Here is a 16796-nt window from a genome sequence, read left to right on the forward strand (position 1 = left end):
TTTACTTTATGAAGATTTACATTTCTGTTTGTGACTACCTTATTGTATCTCACTTGAAAATTGGTTAGTTTTTCAATAATGATGAAACTTCTACCATCCTCCACAATTATTTCTTTCCACTTTTTACCTACCCTTCATTGCTTAAGGAAATATCCTTTTGTTTCTCTCTGTATGTTTTTGTTCCTTTTTATCCTCATTGCATAGTTTTGTTAACAATTAGGATTTATTTTCAGAAAGCCAGTAAGTAAAGTTAGCAAATATCTCCAAGGTAAATCAAAGATGTTTTTGAACCTAGGAGCTCACGTCATTTTTATAGATGAATTTCTCACACAAGTTTTCAAGCTAGATTTTGTTATTTATTATTCTATAACTCAGTGTTTTGTTGTGCATGATAATTATATACTTAATAATTTTTAGTGTTTCCTTTGCAGCAATGAAAATTTGTTCTGGCATTTCATTTGATTATGCAGTGTTTTGTTTTTTTCTGTTTGGTTTATGCATGTATCTGCTTTATTGCATATTTGGTATCATGTATGTGAATACTTTTGCATCATATTCTACATTCACAAATTTACAAAACTTATCAATGATAATAATAATAATTAAACTTTGTTATATAGTGTTTAACACTTATTTTTATCAGAAATATCCAAGTGCTGTAGAGTAATGCAGGATAATTACCCTGGCTGTAGCAGGGTAGCTGTTACGTGCACCGTTTTAAGGAATAAATTCTTACCAGGTGCACATTTGAATACCTCACCTGGGTTGAGTGCAGCACAATGTTGTTAAATATCTTGCTGAAGGAAAACATGCCATGGCTTGGAATCGAACCCATGTCCCTCCGGATTTAAAGACAAGAGTTGTGACCACTAGACCACGTTACCCCATATGATATTATATACAGCCCGACTCGAGGTATTAACGGTCTGTTTCCTCAATGGGATTATGAGACTTTACCAATCAATAATTAAAATATTCCATTGTAAATGCTGTTGTGGTAATTTATAGTTGTGTTTGTGATTCAGATCTATATATGGATAGATTAAAAATTATACTTTGTATACTTTGCGTATGTATTCAGTCCACAAAAGTTGATTATGCTTGAAAGTTCCTTGTTTATATTCTGCGAACAAATTACTTTATGAGTTCAACTGGACGAGATTCAATTTGCCAAATGATAAAAATGATATGAGGGTTTTCAGATCAAGTTTAGAACTATCCGCCAATTGTGTTATTTTATACGACAGTGTATAGTGGAGTTCTAGTCATGTAATATCAGTATGAATGGGAGTGTTCCAAAGCAACTTTTGGAATAAATTTGGTTGTATCTGAACCATAGGTGTCTTTTGTTTAGATAATCAAGTTGATAAGAAATACACTAATTTTATCCAAATGTTTCTCACTCTGCACACAGACATGAGTTAGTGGGACCACATGCAAATGTGGCATGTGTTTTTCAGAACTCCACCTTGTAAAAATGTGTTATGGTTATTACTATTACCCATTTGCTCTGTATGTGATGTAAGAAACATTTGAACATGATTTATAAGCTTTTCTGTTCATATTACATTGGATACTGTTTATGTTGGGAGTACTTGGAAAACACACATGACTGCAGAAATTAATGATGTTTGCTGCTTCCAATGAAAATGTTACTACCATGAGCACTGCATTGCTTTGTGGCTTATGACAGGGATCAGCATAATGTTTTATTTTGAAGAGGTCTTGTATATTACAAGGTTTAACCTTATTCATACTCTGAGCCATATTGGCTTTCATGTCTGCTGTATCTCTTTTTTTTTTTTGCTGAGAAAGAATTTAAAGGTTTGACCAGTGATGTTTATAAATATCAAATGCCTAGTTTATATTATCATAATTTAGTTCATTAAATCAATTTGATGTTTTGTGATTGTTTGTTCCAGAGATGGTTATCACCTTGTTGTTAAACATAAAGAATATATTTGTATGTATGTTAGTGTCAATAGAGAAAACAAGATTGATATGCTACTTCAGGCTTGCAAAGGAATGTGATGTATACATTACGAGAAATGTTACTAGTTTAATCATTAAATAAAAAAGTATTGAAAATAATACTCTCCACCTTTAAAACTAGTAAAATGATCTAGCAGCTGGCGTGATATAAAATCTGCTGCCATTTAAACATTCAAGTGAATTGTGTGACTAAGGGTGTGTTTATGCTTCCATTGCGAGGACAGAATCAGTGTTTTCAAACGTCGATTCAAAACGCCGATCGTAAACATGGTTCTGGGAGTGCTGTTTATGCTTAAACTTTTTAGAGGCGAATTCACGATCTCCAACTGGCTTCGCATCGTAAATTTCATTGAGCAGGAAAGCGAGGTCAAATTGGGCGCGCCTTTTTTCGAAAGTTTTTTTCCCAAGTGTTTATATTACGTGGAGCAAGTGCGACTGTATTTGCCCGCGGATTTCCATCTCACCGGAAGCATGTACCAAATGACGTCATTTAAACACGTTTACGATCGTGGTTCTGTTTATACTTCCCAAGAAAGCCTGATTCTGGCCAAACGATGTTTACAAACGCATCTTTTTGTGAGTTTACGATCGGCGTTTTTAAACAGCGTTTAAATGAAAGTAAGCATGGACGCAACCGTGTTTTGGACTAATCACGTTTGGAAACCCTGATTCTGGCCTGAAAAGTGGAAGCATAAACACGGCCTTTATACAACAGAAGAGTTGCATGTAACCTTCATTTACCCTCTACACCTGTATCACACATGCATCATCATCAACAAATTGGTGATTTACCTATGCATGCATGTAAATTGCATGAAACAAACTCTACACTGCGGTTCTCTGCAAGAATATTTTTTGTTTTGCTCTCTTTTTATGCAGACTTAGTACAAAAAATTGTGGTATCTGTGTATGCATCGAAGAGGGTAAAAATAAAACAAATGATGAGGGTAGAAATAAAACAAATGATTCACAAGCAGGTGGATCTGTCTAATTCATATCCTATATGGGACCATAGAAATCTGTTCGGAAAAAGTGATACAACTTTGATGAGTATTTGACTAGTAGAATGTCAACTAGAGCATGGTGAATTGTATCTGTATCACAGGTGGAATTATATATGTGTATTTGAATTTACCAAAAATGTGTTGAAGTAAGTTTTAGATTTAAAAAATGTACATGTAGATTTCAAAGGAGTTGCTTATATTGAAAAGCTTTGTATGTTTAAAAGAATTATGCTTGTGCATAGATTAGATGTATATTTAAACCAAGTGGAATAATATATTAGAGAGTGTAAATATACACGTTTGTGCTATAGTGTTAATATGATTTAGCTTATTGTTTTGCATAAAGTATAGTTTACTCAGCATGATATCATCCCTGTGAGTTAATTTAAATTCAGCTTTGTATCAGTCTTCAATGTACATTAATATTTCATGAATCCAGATTCTATGTTGCAGTGAGTGAAAAGTTGTGAATGAGTTCCTCATGGTCATTCCGGAGAAAATGTGAAATTATTATACAGTGCGTATCAAAAAAAACGGGACAGATTTGAAAAGTCTATAAAATTTTAGTTTCAAATTATTATGTCTATATTTTGGTGTTAATAGGTGCTCTAAGGTCTTGTCTTTCAAATGCTACCAAAAAAATTTAGTTTCGTTCATGCTTGAGCGAACACGGGACGTTTTTGTTGGGGGTTCAAAAAGAGGCTTGCGCCAGAATTGCAGAATATGAGTAATATGATGTTCGGACTTCTTGCTAATTAGCAGACTTCCTCTTAACCTTTTCATTATCTTTGCCATAATTTTCAAATAATGCGGTCAAAATTCATTTTCAGATCTATTTATTTGCTTGAATTATTCTGTTATTTCTTTTTAATATGCTCTCTGTTAGCTTTGAATATTCCTTCTTCAAGCTGAATTTTTTTTCAACCAAATTATGGGAGAGCATGGATTTTTTTCAAATCCTTTTCATTATGTGCTACAAAGGTTATGGTGCCTTTTGAACAAAGCCACACAGATGGGCGGGCGCTCGGGTTGCTCTCCCCCCCCCCCTCAATTAAAAAAATCATGACCAAGAAAAAAAGTGGACAGGAAATAAGGAAAGATAGAAAGTAAAATATGATATCATTTTCAGAATATCATGTCAAAATCTATCACAAAATTTGATATTGTAATTTAAAAAATGGGAATATTTGCGTGCTCACTTCGCAGGCTCACAACTTTTTAATACATTTTACCCGATCTGCCATATCTAGCTCCCTCAAAATTGACTCAATACGCCATTGCCATTGAAAACATGAATCCCTTCCTGTGTTTCCTGTCAAGCAATTAAACTTGGTCAAGGAATTAATGACCCCTTGAAAAATAGATTCATGTCTTTTAAAGGTACATAACATTATTTGTTTCACATAATAAAACGATTTGAATAATCACAAGTTTTCCCAATTAATAATTTAAATCTTCTTGCTTGGGTTGACAAAAAAATCTTGTTTTCCCAGTTACTTATGAAGGAAAATTAAAAGGTAACAGAAGTTTGAATGAAAAAATAAAATAGGCCTAATTCAATTAAATAAATAACTTTGTAAATGAAATTTGACAGCATAATTCGAAAATTGTGGCACAGATAATGAAAAGGTCAAGAGGAAGTATCCTGATTAGCAAGAAGTCTGATCATTGTATTACACATATTCTGCAATTCTGGCGCAAGCCTCTTTTTGAGCCCCCAACAAAAACGTCACGTGTTCGCTCAAGCATGAATAAAATTTATTTTTTTAAATTGCATTTCAAAGAGAAGACCTTAGAGCATCTATTAACACCAAAATATAGACATCATTATTTGAAACAAAAATTTTATAGACTTTTCAAATCTGTCCCGTTTTTTTTGATACGCACTGTATATTGTATATATTATATTTCAGTGGTAATTCCAACTCAAATATAGAGACAGCACTCCTCATATGTTTTTTATTGTAACTGGATTGGAACTTAGTGGATCTAGGCAGAGGCTTCTGCTTTTGTCTTTGCCTCTACACTAGTCTGATGCTGTTACACAAACATCAGCAATAAGTCTGATACGGAAGACTATGAACTGTGGCTGTGGAGCTGTCATCGCCTATACACTCCAGTCTTGCATTAGTTGGGGTTTTTTTTCGACGAATGTCCAGTGGCAGTTTTTGTAAGAAAACCTGTACCGAATCCTGGTCGATAAAAAAAGGAAGCGACTAACGCAAGACTGGCGTGTACCGGGCAGTGACTGATTCACAGCCATGTTCATGGTCTTATGCATCAGACTTCTTCCTAATCTTTCATGTCTCAGCATCAGTCTTGTAAAGGAAAAGACAAAAGTTTTAGAGTGGCACTTCAAGTCATAGTTGTGTGTGGTGGTCCGCATTGGTTAAATGATGCTCAGAGGATACCGTCATCACTCATCAATGGGATTATGCATTAGATACCATGTGAGCATGTCATTTAAGCACAATTCTAAGAAGTCCCTCTTATGTCTTGTCTAAGGATATTGGTGCCAAGTCAAGATTCAATCTCAAACCATTACTACACTGCTCTTTATATGAGTTCAGTAATTTAGAATATAAAAGAAACACCAGGGGCCCATAACACAAAGCTTAGCAATGATTGTAGAACACTTTTCTACAATTAATTGCATTGTGTACAATTTACAATCAATCGTGAAAATCAAGCGTATGATTAATTGCTAACCTTTGTGGTCCCTGATTTGCTAAGCTTTCTCTGATGCTGTTCCTGTGGGCATGAATAGGTTTCACAATGACGATTATTTGATTAGTAACATATAGTTGTGAATATCATAATACTGTTATATAAGTGCCATATCGAAGGGGTATTTGTACATTGTCAGTGCATCAATAACTTTTGTTCACATTCATTGCAATAAATGAGTCGTGCATCAAACTTAATGCGTTCCTCTCATTTTGTTTTGTTTGTTTTATCAATCGCAGCTATGGAAAGCCAGCCACATCAACATCTAAAATGCATGTTTGTTTCAAATGTTTTCTAGCTATGATGTATATTCATACAATTATTGCTTTCTTGAAACTTCACTCGCTTCTCTTTGCATACAAAGGACATGGTGCAATTTTTTTAAAGAAAAGATTGACACTGATGGATTTCCATAGAGTTACGATTGAGTACAATTAGGAAAGATCGAATTCCATCTAGATACTAGAAATATCAATTGCTCTTACAAAATTTGAATAATTCTATGTTTGCTATGTGAGTTCCAAGTCACCGTTATCAATGGGGGATATTTTATCAAATAAAACAAACTAAAGTTGTTACTATAACAGAAGACCAATGCAACATTTTCTTTTTTTAAATAATGATGGGAAGGAGGGCAAGAACTTGATGTGAATAAAACCTGGTATTAAAGGACAAGTCCACCCCAATTTGATTCACTTAAAAAGATAAAAATCCAACAAACAACACTGAAAATTTCATCAAAATTGGATGTAAAATAAGAAAGTTATGACATTTTAAAGTTTCGCTTAATTTCACAAAACAGTTCTATGCACATCCTGGCTGGTATGCAAATGAGGAGACTATGACGTCATCCACTCACTATTTCTCTTGTATATGAAATATTTGAACTTTCTCCTCATTGTTAAGTGATACAACAATTAATTCCTCCTTGAACATGTGGAATTAGCATTGTTTAATACTATATGGTTCAGCCAAGTTGGTCCTTATTGCCAAATCTATAAAAAAAATGAAATATTGTGTCATTCAAATAATAAAAAACAAAAGAAATAGTGAGTGATGGACATCAACAGACTCAACTAGTTGTGCATATCACTGTTTTGTGAAAAATAAGCGAAACTCTAAAATGTCATTACTTTCTTTATTATTTTACATCCGATTTTGATGAAATTTTCAGCACTATGCTAGTTCGTTTTTTCTGTATTTATTCAAGTCAGCATTTTCCTGGGGTGGACTTGACCTTTAAAAAAGACAAATTAAGGTTACCCAAAAAAATTAATCCTATGGGAGAAAGTGAGAAAGAGAGAGGGGAAAGAAGGGGATGGGTATTTCTGATATCTATTAAAATTGGGTAACATATAGATGTGGCATTATTTTTCCCAAAATAATAGACTTCCAGTGAGTCACCATTGGGACAATTCTTGACGTTCAGCGTCAAAGCCCTCTACGTCTAAAAACAGAACAGCTAGCGGGCCATTTAAATTTGATTAACAACATTAACAGACCGATGACCGGCGTGAGCAACAGACGAGATGTTCGTCGAAAGAAGATGAATTGTGAGTTATTTGCCGAATATTGTATAAGAATGTCTTATCGCTATTGATTTTATATTATTTCAGCATGTTAATTGGATAGTTACCATCATCAATGTAGCTTTTGTTTCTGTTTAACTTGCTCAAACGCTGCAGCTGCGCTGCGGGCATGACGGGAACGCCGAGACGGAGCCCGGCGGGGCACCGGGGTGGGTCCGGGGAAAGGTGTACCAAGACTCTGTCTGGGTACCGGGGGCGAGCTGCGCTGCGAGATACTGCCACTCGCCACTGGACTGGGTGCAATGCAGTTTCGCAACGGCCGACTTCGAGCAAATTTTAACACCAGTAATTGTTTGCAAATGTCATAGCAAGTCTCTCAATCACAGTTCTGGGGTATCTTTGCATTTATTAAAAAAATTCTGACATTTATGATTTACTAATTAGGGCCTACTACTAGGCCTAGTAGTAGTACCGGTAGTCAGAGTTTAAAGCTTCGAACAGGTCTCTGTTGTTGGTTTCGCCTTTCGGTCACTCATTCAATGAACAAGGTTTATGATATAACCTTGTTCTCAGTTATATCTCAATGTGTGGCAAAATAAGGGTGGCAATGTTTGGCTTATTTTCTCTTTTTCTTTTGGGCAAATGCTTGATTTTTTACACTGACAGTTTTCATAGGGCCTACACCTATTATTCATACAACTTGGCTCTTATTTAAATTTGATTCATTAAATCATTTTGTTTCTTGATTAAAAATAGAGATCAAAAAATGAAATTTTCTTGCCATATTACCAGTAGAGGCGCTGGTCCAAAAATTGGGATTGTCCCAGAAAACAAGGATATCCTTATAAACCAAGACAAATTAGGCCTATGTCTTGATAAATTGAGACTGTCCTTGTTTATGGGGACGTTTTTTCTTCACTTCTCCCTACGGGACAAAGACAGCAATTAGGGGAATTGAGAGTGCTAAAAATAGATTCAGTGACCTCAATTCCCCCCAGTTCACCGTTTATTTATTATGACTTGCCATCTTCCAATAATCTTGTTATGAAACCCGATATGTTTACATTGACTAGCACTCTTGATTGGTGTCGGCACTCAACAGGTGAATGAACTTTCCTAGATTTCTTGTGTGAAGAAATCCTTATAAACTGAGACAGTCCCTGTAAACTGGGACGATCCCAATTTTCTGACCAGTGCCTCTACTGATTACTTTCCACCAATAGAGGGCATACAAAAAATATGGCCAAAATTCAAGTTTTTGAGCACTCTGGTGAATACAAAAATTATTCATAAGTTACTAATGAAAAGTAAATTGCAACTGTATGGAAATTAGTAATTTTGGTCACAAAAGTGATATTTTAAAGATTTTTTATGCTCTGTACAACATTGGCATACCATAGTCCTACCTGTAGTGTAGATTCCCCACAGGCAGGATGGTTGCAGTGAACAAGTGGTTTCGGTCTTCCTCGAGCGATTTTCGTGCAGGCTCCACTTCACTACCGCTACACTGCGCTCCACCTGCCTGAACATCGGGACAGTGAATGAATCAGTTCGGATATACCTAACCGAGTGACAAAGGTGGGATCAAATGGTGGTTTATTGTAAAAAAATTTTTACAATAAACCACCATTTGATCCCACCTTTGTAAAAATTATAGAAGAAAAAATAGAACGAGAAAGAAAAATAGCGTAATTTCTTACTCTTCACCGGCCTTATTTCACTCCGTGTCCATCCTCCTGTTATCCTAAAAATTTGTGATTTTGGGCCAGTATCAATTTCCTCACACGTATTATTCACTTTACTTACTTTACTTTAAGTCCACGATGCTGTAGGCCTGAGTTGAGTGCCTGTTCACGGCCGATTTCAAAACATTGCAGCGACCGATCGCAAGACTGACTGTAGAGGCACATCTAGTGTGTCAGCGTGACCAAAATACACTGTTCGTGTGCATCCACTCTGTGTGTTGTTCACAAGTATTAATTAATGTAGGATATTTCAATAATGCATTAGATGTGATCTGGACCCCGTAACACAAAGGTTAGCGATTGATCGCTAATTTCAAAGAACAATTCTGATTGGTTCATAATCAGTCTACTTATAGCAAAATGCGCATGCAACGAGGATCTTGATTGGTCATTTCATTTAGCGATTAATCGCTAACCTTTGTGTTACGGCGCCCTGGTCACAAATTTTTGTTCAGTGACTAGGCCTACATGTAGAATTTTTAGATCTACTATACAGTGTAGCCTCAATCTTGATGAGTATCATATAACTTTGTTCTCTTTCATTAGATGTTTGATCAGCTCCACACCTTGCTTCTCTCTCCATCTATTGACCAAGGGTGTGTGGAATGCAGAAGCTGACCCAGACATGGAAGCAACAGAAGGTGTCCAGACTCCGGGATGGATCCTTCACCTCCACCAAGACCCAGTCCATTCTATCCAACCATGGCTGCAAGATATCCCAAGGTAGCACTGGCTCTAATGGCACCACATCCTTAGGAACCACCTTCTCTGCCAGTGGGGGAAGCCGGAAGCGCTTAGGGCAGCATATTACACGACAAGCTGCACCTGTGGTGCCTGCAAAGCCAGTGTATGGTAGAGCAGAGAAGGAGAATGAAGAAGATTTAACAAAGAAGAGGAAGATTGGAGATCAAAGCAAGAGATGTTCACCTCGTTTACAGAAAGAAAGGGAAAGTACCCTCACTCCTCAGGTTAGTTTTTTGTCCCTTAAAATTTTGTTTGATTGCAAAATTATTCACACAGTACATTTACTGTTAGCATTGAATATCTAGGTGAATGAAATTTCATTGGATTTTCTTGTAGAAAATGTTCCAAAAAGAAGAAGGGAAAGTGAGATTTCCAGCATGGATAAAGGAAAAGCATTCATATAAAATACATGCTTTAAGTTTTAGTTCTCATAAATCAGTCATATTCATTTAGGTAACTATTGGAACAGGAATCAAATTATAATCATGAAGAAAATAAGATGTTGCATTGTGTTTTCTCATGTTCCATTCAAACAGTCTGTAGAGGTCAACCACACATTCCAATCATCATTCGGTGGTGAGTTCGACATTGACGATGATGTCCTGCTTGCAGTTGAAAAGGCAGAGGCAGACTTCAACAAGATTCAAGATGATGTTGTCCCCTTACGAGAAACCAGTCCCTGCAAACAGAATCAGGAGCACATAGCCCCAAGACCTGCACTGGGTATTCAAGAGAGATTTCCTGCCAAAAATTACTCCCATAACAATGTGAAAAGCTTAGGCACTTCTTCCAGACCTGTAGTTCAGTCTGAAGGATTTGAAGAGGCCAAACCAGCCACAGCAGACAATTTTAGAGTTAAAAGAACTAGTGGCATTCCAAGTAAGCAAGAAAGGACTACAGCAAGCAGATTAGAAACTGTAGATGATAGGAACCTCTTGTCGGATCATGCAGCGGAGACAATAGAAGTCCATGGAAGGATTGAAGAGACTGGCCTTCCCCCAAAAGTGCAATACACAGAAATAATATCAAAAGAATCAAGAAGTTCTGCTCCTCTCATTCCAAAGAGAAGCAAGGACTGTACTGCAGGCCCATCCCATGTGTCCACCAATGTAAGAAAGCAAGCTCCTTCAAAATTGCCATCTCAAGGGCCCACTGCAACAACATCTAAACCTGCTGGTAAAAGCTCTTCTGCCCATTCGCCAGTAAGGGTCGATGGTTGCAGTTCCAGGCAAAGAGTTTCTAACGAAGCAGGAGAGGGTCCATCTGACAGGGGAAGCTCTAGCACATTCTTAGATTCAATACTCCTTTCAGATCCAGAGAGACAAGGTGAGCAAAAGGAAGCTGTTGTATTCTGTGAGGACTCACAAGATCAAGATGATGGTCCAGTGAATGGTGCTATGTCTGGGAAGCCCCAGGATAGGCTCACCAACCTGCAGAGTGTGAAATCCCATCAGCCGCTGCAGAGAAGATTTACACCTGGTAAAAGCATCAGAACTGGACATACGGCAGGCAAAAGAAAATCACAAGGTATGAATCAAAGTTAACCAAAAATGTAGAAAATGTAGTAATTTCACAAGTTGAACTTGGCAGTGGGTACAATGTACAGAAACCATGGGAACTGGCATGAAGTGAAGGGATGATGTATCTTTTTATTATAAACCACTACTGAAACTTAAGTTCTAATAATTTTAGTACATCCTTTTTGTAAACACTCCAAATCTATGGAATATGATTAGATTGACATCATACTTTTAAAATTTGATTTAAGTTTAAAGTGCAGTTAGACCTCGCATACAAGACAACATGCTTAATGCTGACTTGACACAAACAAACATGCTATTATTGAGGTAGGTGTTCAAAAATCATCTCTTGGTTCATGTGTTCACAACCAGTTAGCTCACTTTTCATCTACCATAACTACATGTAGTAGTCTTGTCAGTTGGCAGTTTTCATTTCATGATTTTACACTGTTAAGATTATTAATTTATGTTTCCAACTTCCTAGATTGATAGTATTTGTATTAGTATAAATGCATTAGAATTAGAATTACGTGTAGTACATTTAAAAAGGGACTTAAAACCTTTCTTTTTTCCAATCCAGATTTTTAGGATTGTAAGGTTCATTTCTATATAGTTGTAACAATTTCTTTTCTTGTTTTAAGCGCTTTGGGCCATTCTGGGAAAAGCGCAGTATATAAATGATAATAATAATAATGATACGAAAAATCAGACAAATTATATTCCACTCTAGTTCTTTTCTTCTATTGACTATGATTTCAGGTTACACCAGCCGACGTTCTTCTACCAGCCCTACTCCTCATCATACGTCAACCACCCCCAAACCGCTCAATCGATCTGCCAGTCACAAGAGATCCCCACCTGTCACCCCTATCTCCCCTCCTCCCTCTACCTCCCCAGCCCATGACAAGCTTCTCCTGTCGTCATGGGGACTACCGGATGTTGTCCTCCAGCAGTACCATAGGTCTGGTATCACTAGCATGTTCCCTTGGCAGGTTGAGTGTCTGGGGACAGGGCGGGTTCTGGAAGGAGGGAACCTGGTCTATGCTGCCCCTACCAGTGCAGGTAAGAGCTGGGGTGATGTCACTCACTATCATTTTGTATCCCCCTTTTTATAGCACTTCATATATATCTGAGTGACATGCAGATGTTATATACAGATATAGGCCTGTATTCTGAACTTGGGTTTAAATTATACCCTGGTTTAAAGTTGTGGTTTAACTATGGACAGCTGATTGGGGCACAAAGCCCTAACAGTATACATCCAATTTATTAACTCATTTGACACTCAAATTGTCCATAATTGTCTGTGAATGATATCTGAATTATTTTCTTCATTCTGAAAGCAAAATAAAACAAAATAGTAAACATAAGACATATAAAATAAAAGCAGAATTTTTGAATTTTTTGGCTTCCCATAATTTTAGTTCTGAATTAAACCGCAGTCTAAGTTAAACCTGAGTTCAGAATACAGGCCATAGGGTCTATATAATATGTAAGTAGAGTTATGGCAATTCACTTCATTTTCATTGTGTTACATGATTGCCTGTGGAGTGTGTAGCGTAAATACAGATACTGTATTAAGAATAATGGATTTTTTCTATTGTAATCAATTAAAATTTATAAAGCAAAATTATTGCAAGCAAAAAGCATAAAAGAAGTTACTACTAGGCATTTAACACTTATAAGACGGGGGGGGGGGGTGAATCAGCATTTTTTTGTAATAAATCTACCGCGCAAAATCTTTTGACTGCGTCGCTCGCTGACTTTTTACTTTCAAGTCTTGTGCAATGTATAGGACCAAAATTGTGACCCAAGTACGTGGTTACAAAATTGTGCAACTTTTTATACAATTATCTATTATTTCTCGCATGAATTAATTAATGGAAGAAAATCAAAGGATTTCCATAAATTTAACTATACAACTTTGCAGATTACATAATTCTATACCCTTGTGCCAAATTTTTAGGCAATCAGGCGACCCATGGCCGAATTCTCTGGGGGGGGGTGTTGGGCATAATAACCCCTCTCGGTAATAACATGCCTCGAAATACCCCAGGAGTATTAAGGTTAAAATCAATTAATATCTTGTTCATGGTCAATATTAAGTCCCTGATAATTTTCACTGGGAAAAAGTAAAAAACAGAGATATACATAAGAAATTTAGAAAACAGAGATACATTAAAAACTAAATGTGATATTGAAATTTTTTACAGTACAATTGATCCGATTCCTATAAAGAGACTGTTAACCAAATATTAGCACTTTAGGGGCATTATTTAGTTAATTAGAGGTTTTATGCATAAATTAGCATAATCAATTAGCAATGAGATTTTTCACAGAATTTGATTTGTTAGTTTTGTAGACTATGCCATGGGTAAAGCGCATGCCAAGTATTGTCATGATCGATGGCCTAGATCATAAGAGGGGGGCCCCCCTTGTCTTCTTAGGCGTTCAAATAGCCCAGTCTTTTTAGGGTTAATACAAGATAGCATTATTATTACTACATGTAAAACAAAATGAAATTGGAAAATCTAAAAATGCGCATGTGTTTCTGTTTGTACTTTTAACATACATGTTGTTTGATATTTTTTTTAAACAGGAAAAACACTTGTTGCAGAGCTCTTGGTGTTGAAAAAGGTCTTGGAGACAAAAAAGAAAGCCCTGATAATTCTACCCTTTGTGTCAGTTACAAGAGAAAAGATGTTCTACTTACAAGTATGTATGCAGGATCTGTTCTGATTTTTGCTGTTTTATTTTTAATTTTTTGCTGAAGTAAAATAGTAAATCCGTATTTTTCATTGAGCATGTAGAACTACAGTGCAATACTCCAATGTCTTTTCATTATTTAAAAAGATACACATTTTACTGTCATCGTTATAAAATGTAGCTGAGTCAGTATCCCAATTTGAAACCTTGTTAGAAGTTTGTGTATGTAGTACTGAAAGAAAGAAAAATATGTGTATTCTATATTAATCCCTAAATAGTATCGATTCATCCAAGTTTTGTTTGTATTGGCTTATAATCCTTTTTATTAAACTATTCCAAACACATTATTAGAAGAATTTTCTGTTGGATTACCTCATAACTCTGAAATTTTCATTTTACCACAATCTTCCTGGAGAAGGGATTGTCTTAGAATTCTTCTTAGTACTATCATTTATTCTTATCACTGGCGGATCCAGGGGAGAGGCACGTGCCCCCCCCACCCTTTTGAGAAGCAAAATTAAACTTTTTTTGCTTGTCAAATTTTTTCCGGTGCAAAATATCCTTAATTTGTGGTTGAAACCTCTTTTTTTTTGCTTGTCAAAATTTTCCTCCAAAAAGTTTGCCCCCACCTTTTTAGAAAATCCTGTATCCGCCCTTGATTCTTGTGCTTATAAATCCCTTTTTTCTAATATTTAGTCCTTGTTTTCTGAGGCTGGAGTACGTGTTGATGGATTCATGGGTAGTCACTCACCACCAGGGGGATTAGCTAGTACCGACATTGCATTGTGCACCATAGAGAAAGCAAACAGTCTGATCAACAGATTACTGGAAGAGAAATCCATTGACCAACTTGGTAAGTCAACTCAAAACCACATTAAAGTTGATAAGGATAAATCATATTATGATTCAATATATTTATGCGATTTCATAAAGTCCTGGGATATAGGGGGAGCATTTCATGAAGGACAGGTAGTCTGTGGAGCAAACCCTTCACTCGAGAGTCTGAATGTGCAGCCTACCCATGCCTTGTGTAGTGAAGGCCCTCTCGCTCAGCAACAGCAAGTTCTGTATGTGCTAGTCTTTGCGTGGAGACACTCTTGCTGATCAAAGTTTCAATCCGGGTCTGTACTAAAGAACGGGGGCCGCGGAAGCGGGGGGGGGGGCTTGGGTGGCTCACCCCCCACACTTTTTTCCAAAACCGTGTAAAAAAAATGTTGAAATGATCATATGATTGTGATTTTTTGCATGGTCAGCCCCCCCCCCCCACTTTGAAAACCATTCCAATGCCCCTGAAGGACTTGTCAGATTTTTTATCAGACAAAGTCTTGACAGGCCATGCACAATGGTAACAGACACCTGTACTTCTCAGATGATCAACTTGTCAGACAAATTATACGTATGTGCAGTAATTACACTTTTTCCACTCCCTGAGGAGCATTCCAACAAGACTTTCCAACAAGTTTGCAAGGCATACTAAAAGGGTTTGGTGTTCTATTGGATACCCATTGAACACCTTACTGGAGAGCGGCAAAGTGGGAATTGACATTTTGCCAAATAATGCGAAGCCTTGGTAGGATTCCAAAACACAGCCATCTGATTACTCCTAAAAACCACTACCTCATATACAGTAAATCTTATGTTGTGATAGTGAATATAGATTTTACTTCCAGGTATCTTTATTAATTACCATTTGAGTGACCTATTATAGTATATGTATATATACTGGGATCGTGCACTCTTTAATAAATACAACTGTCATTCAAACTTGTCACAATTCACGAATCTTCCCTGAAGAAGGTAGAGGTCTACCGAAAATTTGGAGAGTGAATAAAAGAACTTAATTGTTGGCATTACAAAAACTGCATTACTCGTGAATTTGTTTCGCATTCCTGATGTCTTATTATTGCAATACGTGGAAAACCAAGATGCTTGTATACATGTATGTATATATATTGTATTGCAGGTATTGTTGTGGTTGATGAGCTTCATATGATAGGAGATTCGCACAGAGGCTATCTACTAGAACTCTTACTCACAAAGATAAGATTTGTGACAGCAACCACATTGAAGACATCAGGGAATAGTGGCGGTGAGAGGCAAAGGTATGTTAAAGAGAATACCATCCTGACAAAAAATGTTGGTTTAACACAATGTACTCTATATACATTCAAACCTGTGTTAGTGGCCACCTGTCTATAGTGGCCACCTGCCTATAGTGACCACTAAAACTGATTCCCATAGAGGAAGATTATGTGTATAAGAACCTGTCTATAAAGGCCACATTTTGTGTTTCCCTTGGGTGGTCACTATAGACATGTTTCACTGTATATTGCTGTGGGTTTTTCTTGAAGGTTTGGTGAAAATCTGCTAAAGAATAGTCAAGTTTTAATTTGTTTGATTTGCTGTTGAAAACTTCCTTTAAACTAATTATTAATGGACATGAGGGTCTATGAATACCTATGCTTCAGACAAAGATTTTCTGACTTCATATAATTTGCCTGTTTTACTTTCATTTCAACTCATTCCTTGTTTCTTCTTTCTCTTATTTATACCACAGTAACCCTATTCAGATTATAGGCATGAGTGCTACTCTACCTAACCTAGACCTGCTAGCGAACTGGTTGGATGCTGATCTTTACCGTACAGACTTCAGACCAGTACCCCTCACGGAGCATGTCAAGATCGGCAAGACTGTATTTGACCCCTCCATGTCAAAGGTCAGAGAGGTCAAACCTCCGTTTGAGATTAAAGGTAAAAATTCATGTAACAAACTCTTCTTTACCTCCAGTCATTTTCAAATCAACTAAGTATGTGAGATTTGTAAGTTTT

At 36.6% G+C, this 16796-nt stretch overlaps 1 protein-coding gene across 4 annotated transcripts in view; it reads left to right on the forward strand.

The window, feature by feature from the left end:
- The first annotated feature begins 7233 nt into the window (after positions 1 to 7233).
- LOC121413377 (DNA polymerase theta-like) overlaps positions 7234 to 16796 on the forward strand; it is a 45277-nt gene continuing 35714 nt past the window's right edge. For all 4 annotated transcript variants that reach the window (XM_041606166.1, XM_041606169.1, XM_041606167.1 and 1 more), the window contains exons 1-8: positions 7234 to 7276; positions 9544 to 9965; positions 10278 to 11268; positions 12021 to 12323; positions 13861 to 13976; positions 14664 to 14820; positions 15931 to 16069; positions 16525 to 16718. In XM_041606166.1, coding sequence (XP_041462100.1) covers positions 9603 to 9965; positions 10278 to 11268; positions 12021 to 12323; positions 13861 to 13976; positions 14664 to 14820; positions 15931 to 16069; positions 16525 to 16718 — 2263 coding nt within the window. In that variant the 5' untranslated portion in view covers positions 7234 to 7276; positions 9544 to 9602. The remainder of the gene's footprint in view (positions 7277 to 9543; positions 9966 to 10277; positions 11269 to 12020; positions 12324 to 13860; positions 13977 to 14663; positions 14821 to 15930; positions 16070 to 16524; positions 16719 to 16796) is intronic.

The sequence above is a fragment of the Lytechinus variegatus genome, chromosome 4 (genome assembly GCF_018143015.1).
Source record: "Lytechinus variegatus isolate NC3 chromosome 4, Lvar_3.0, whole genome shotgun sequence".
Classification (NCBI taxonomy): domain Eukaryota; kingdom Metazoa; phylum Echinodermata; class Echinoidea; order Temnopleuroida; family Toxopneustidae; genus Lytechinus; species Lytechinus variegatus.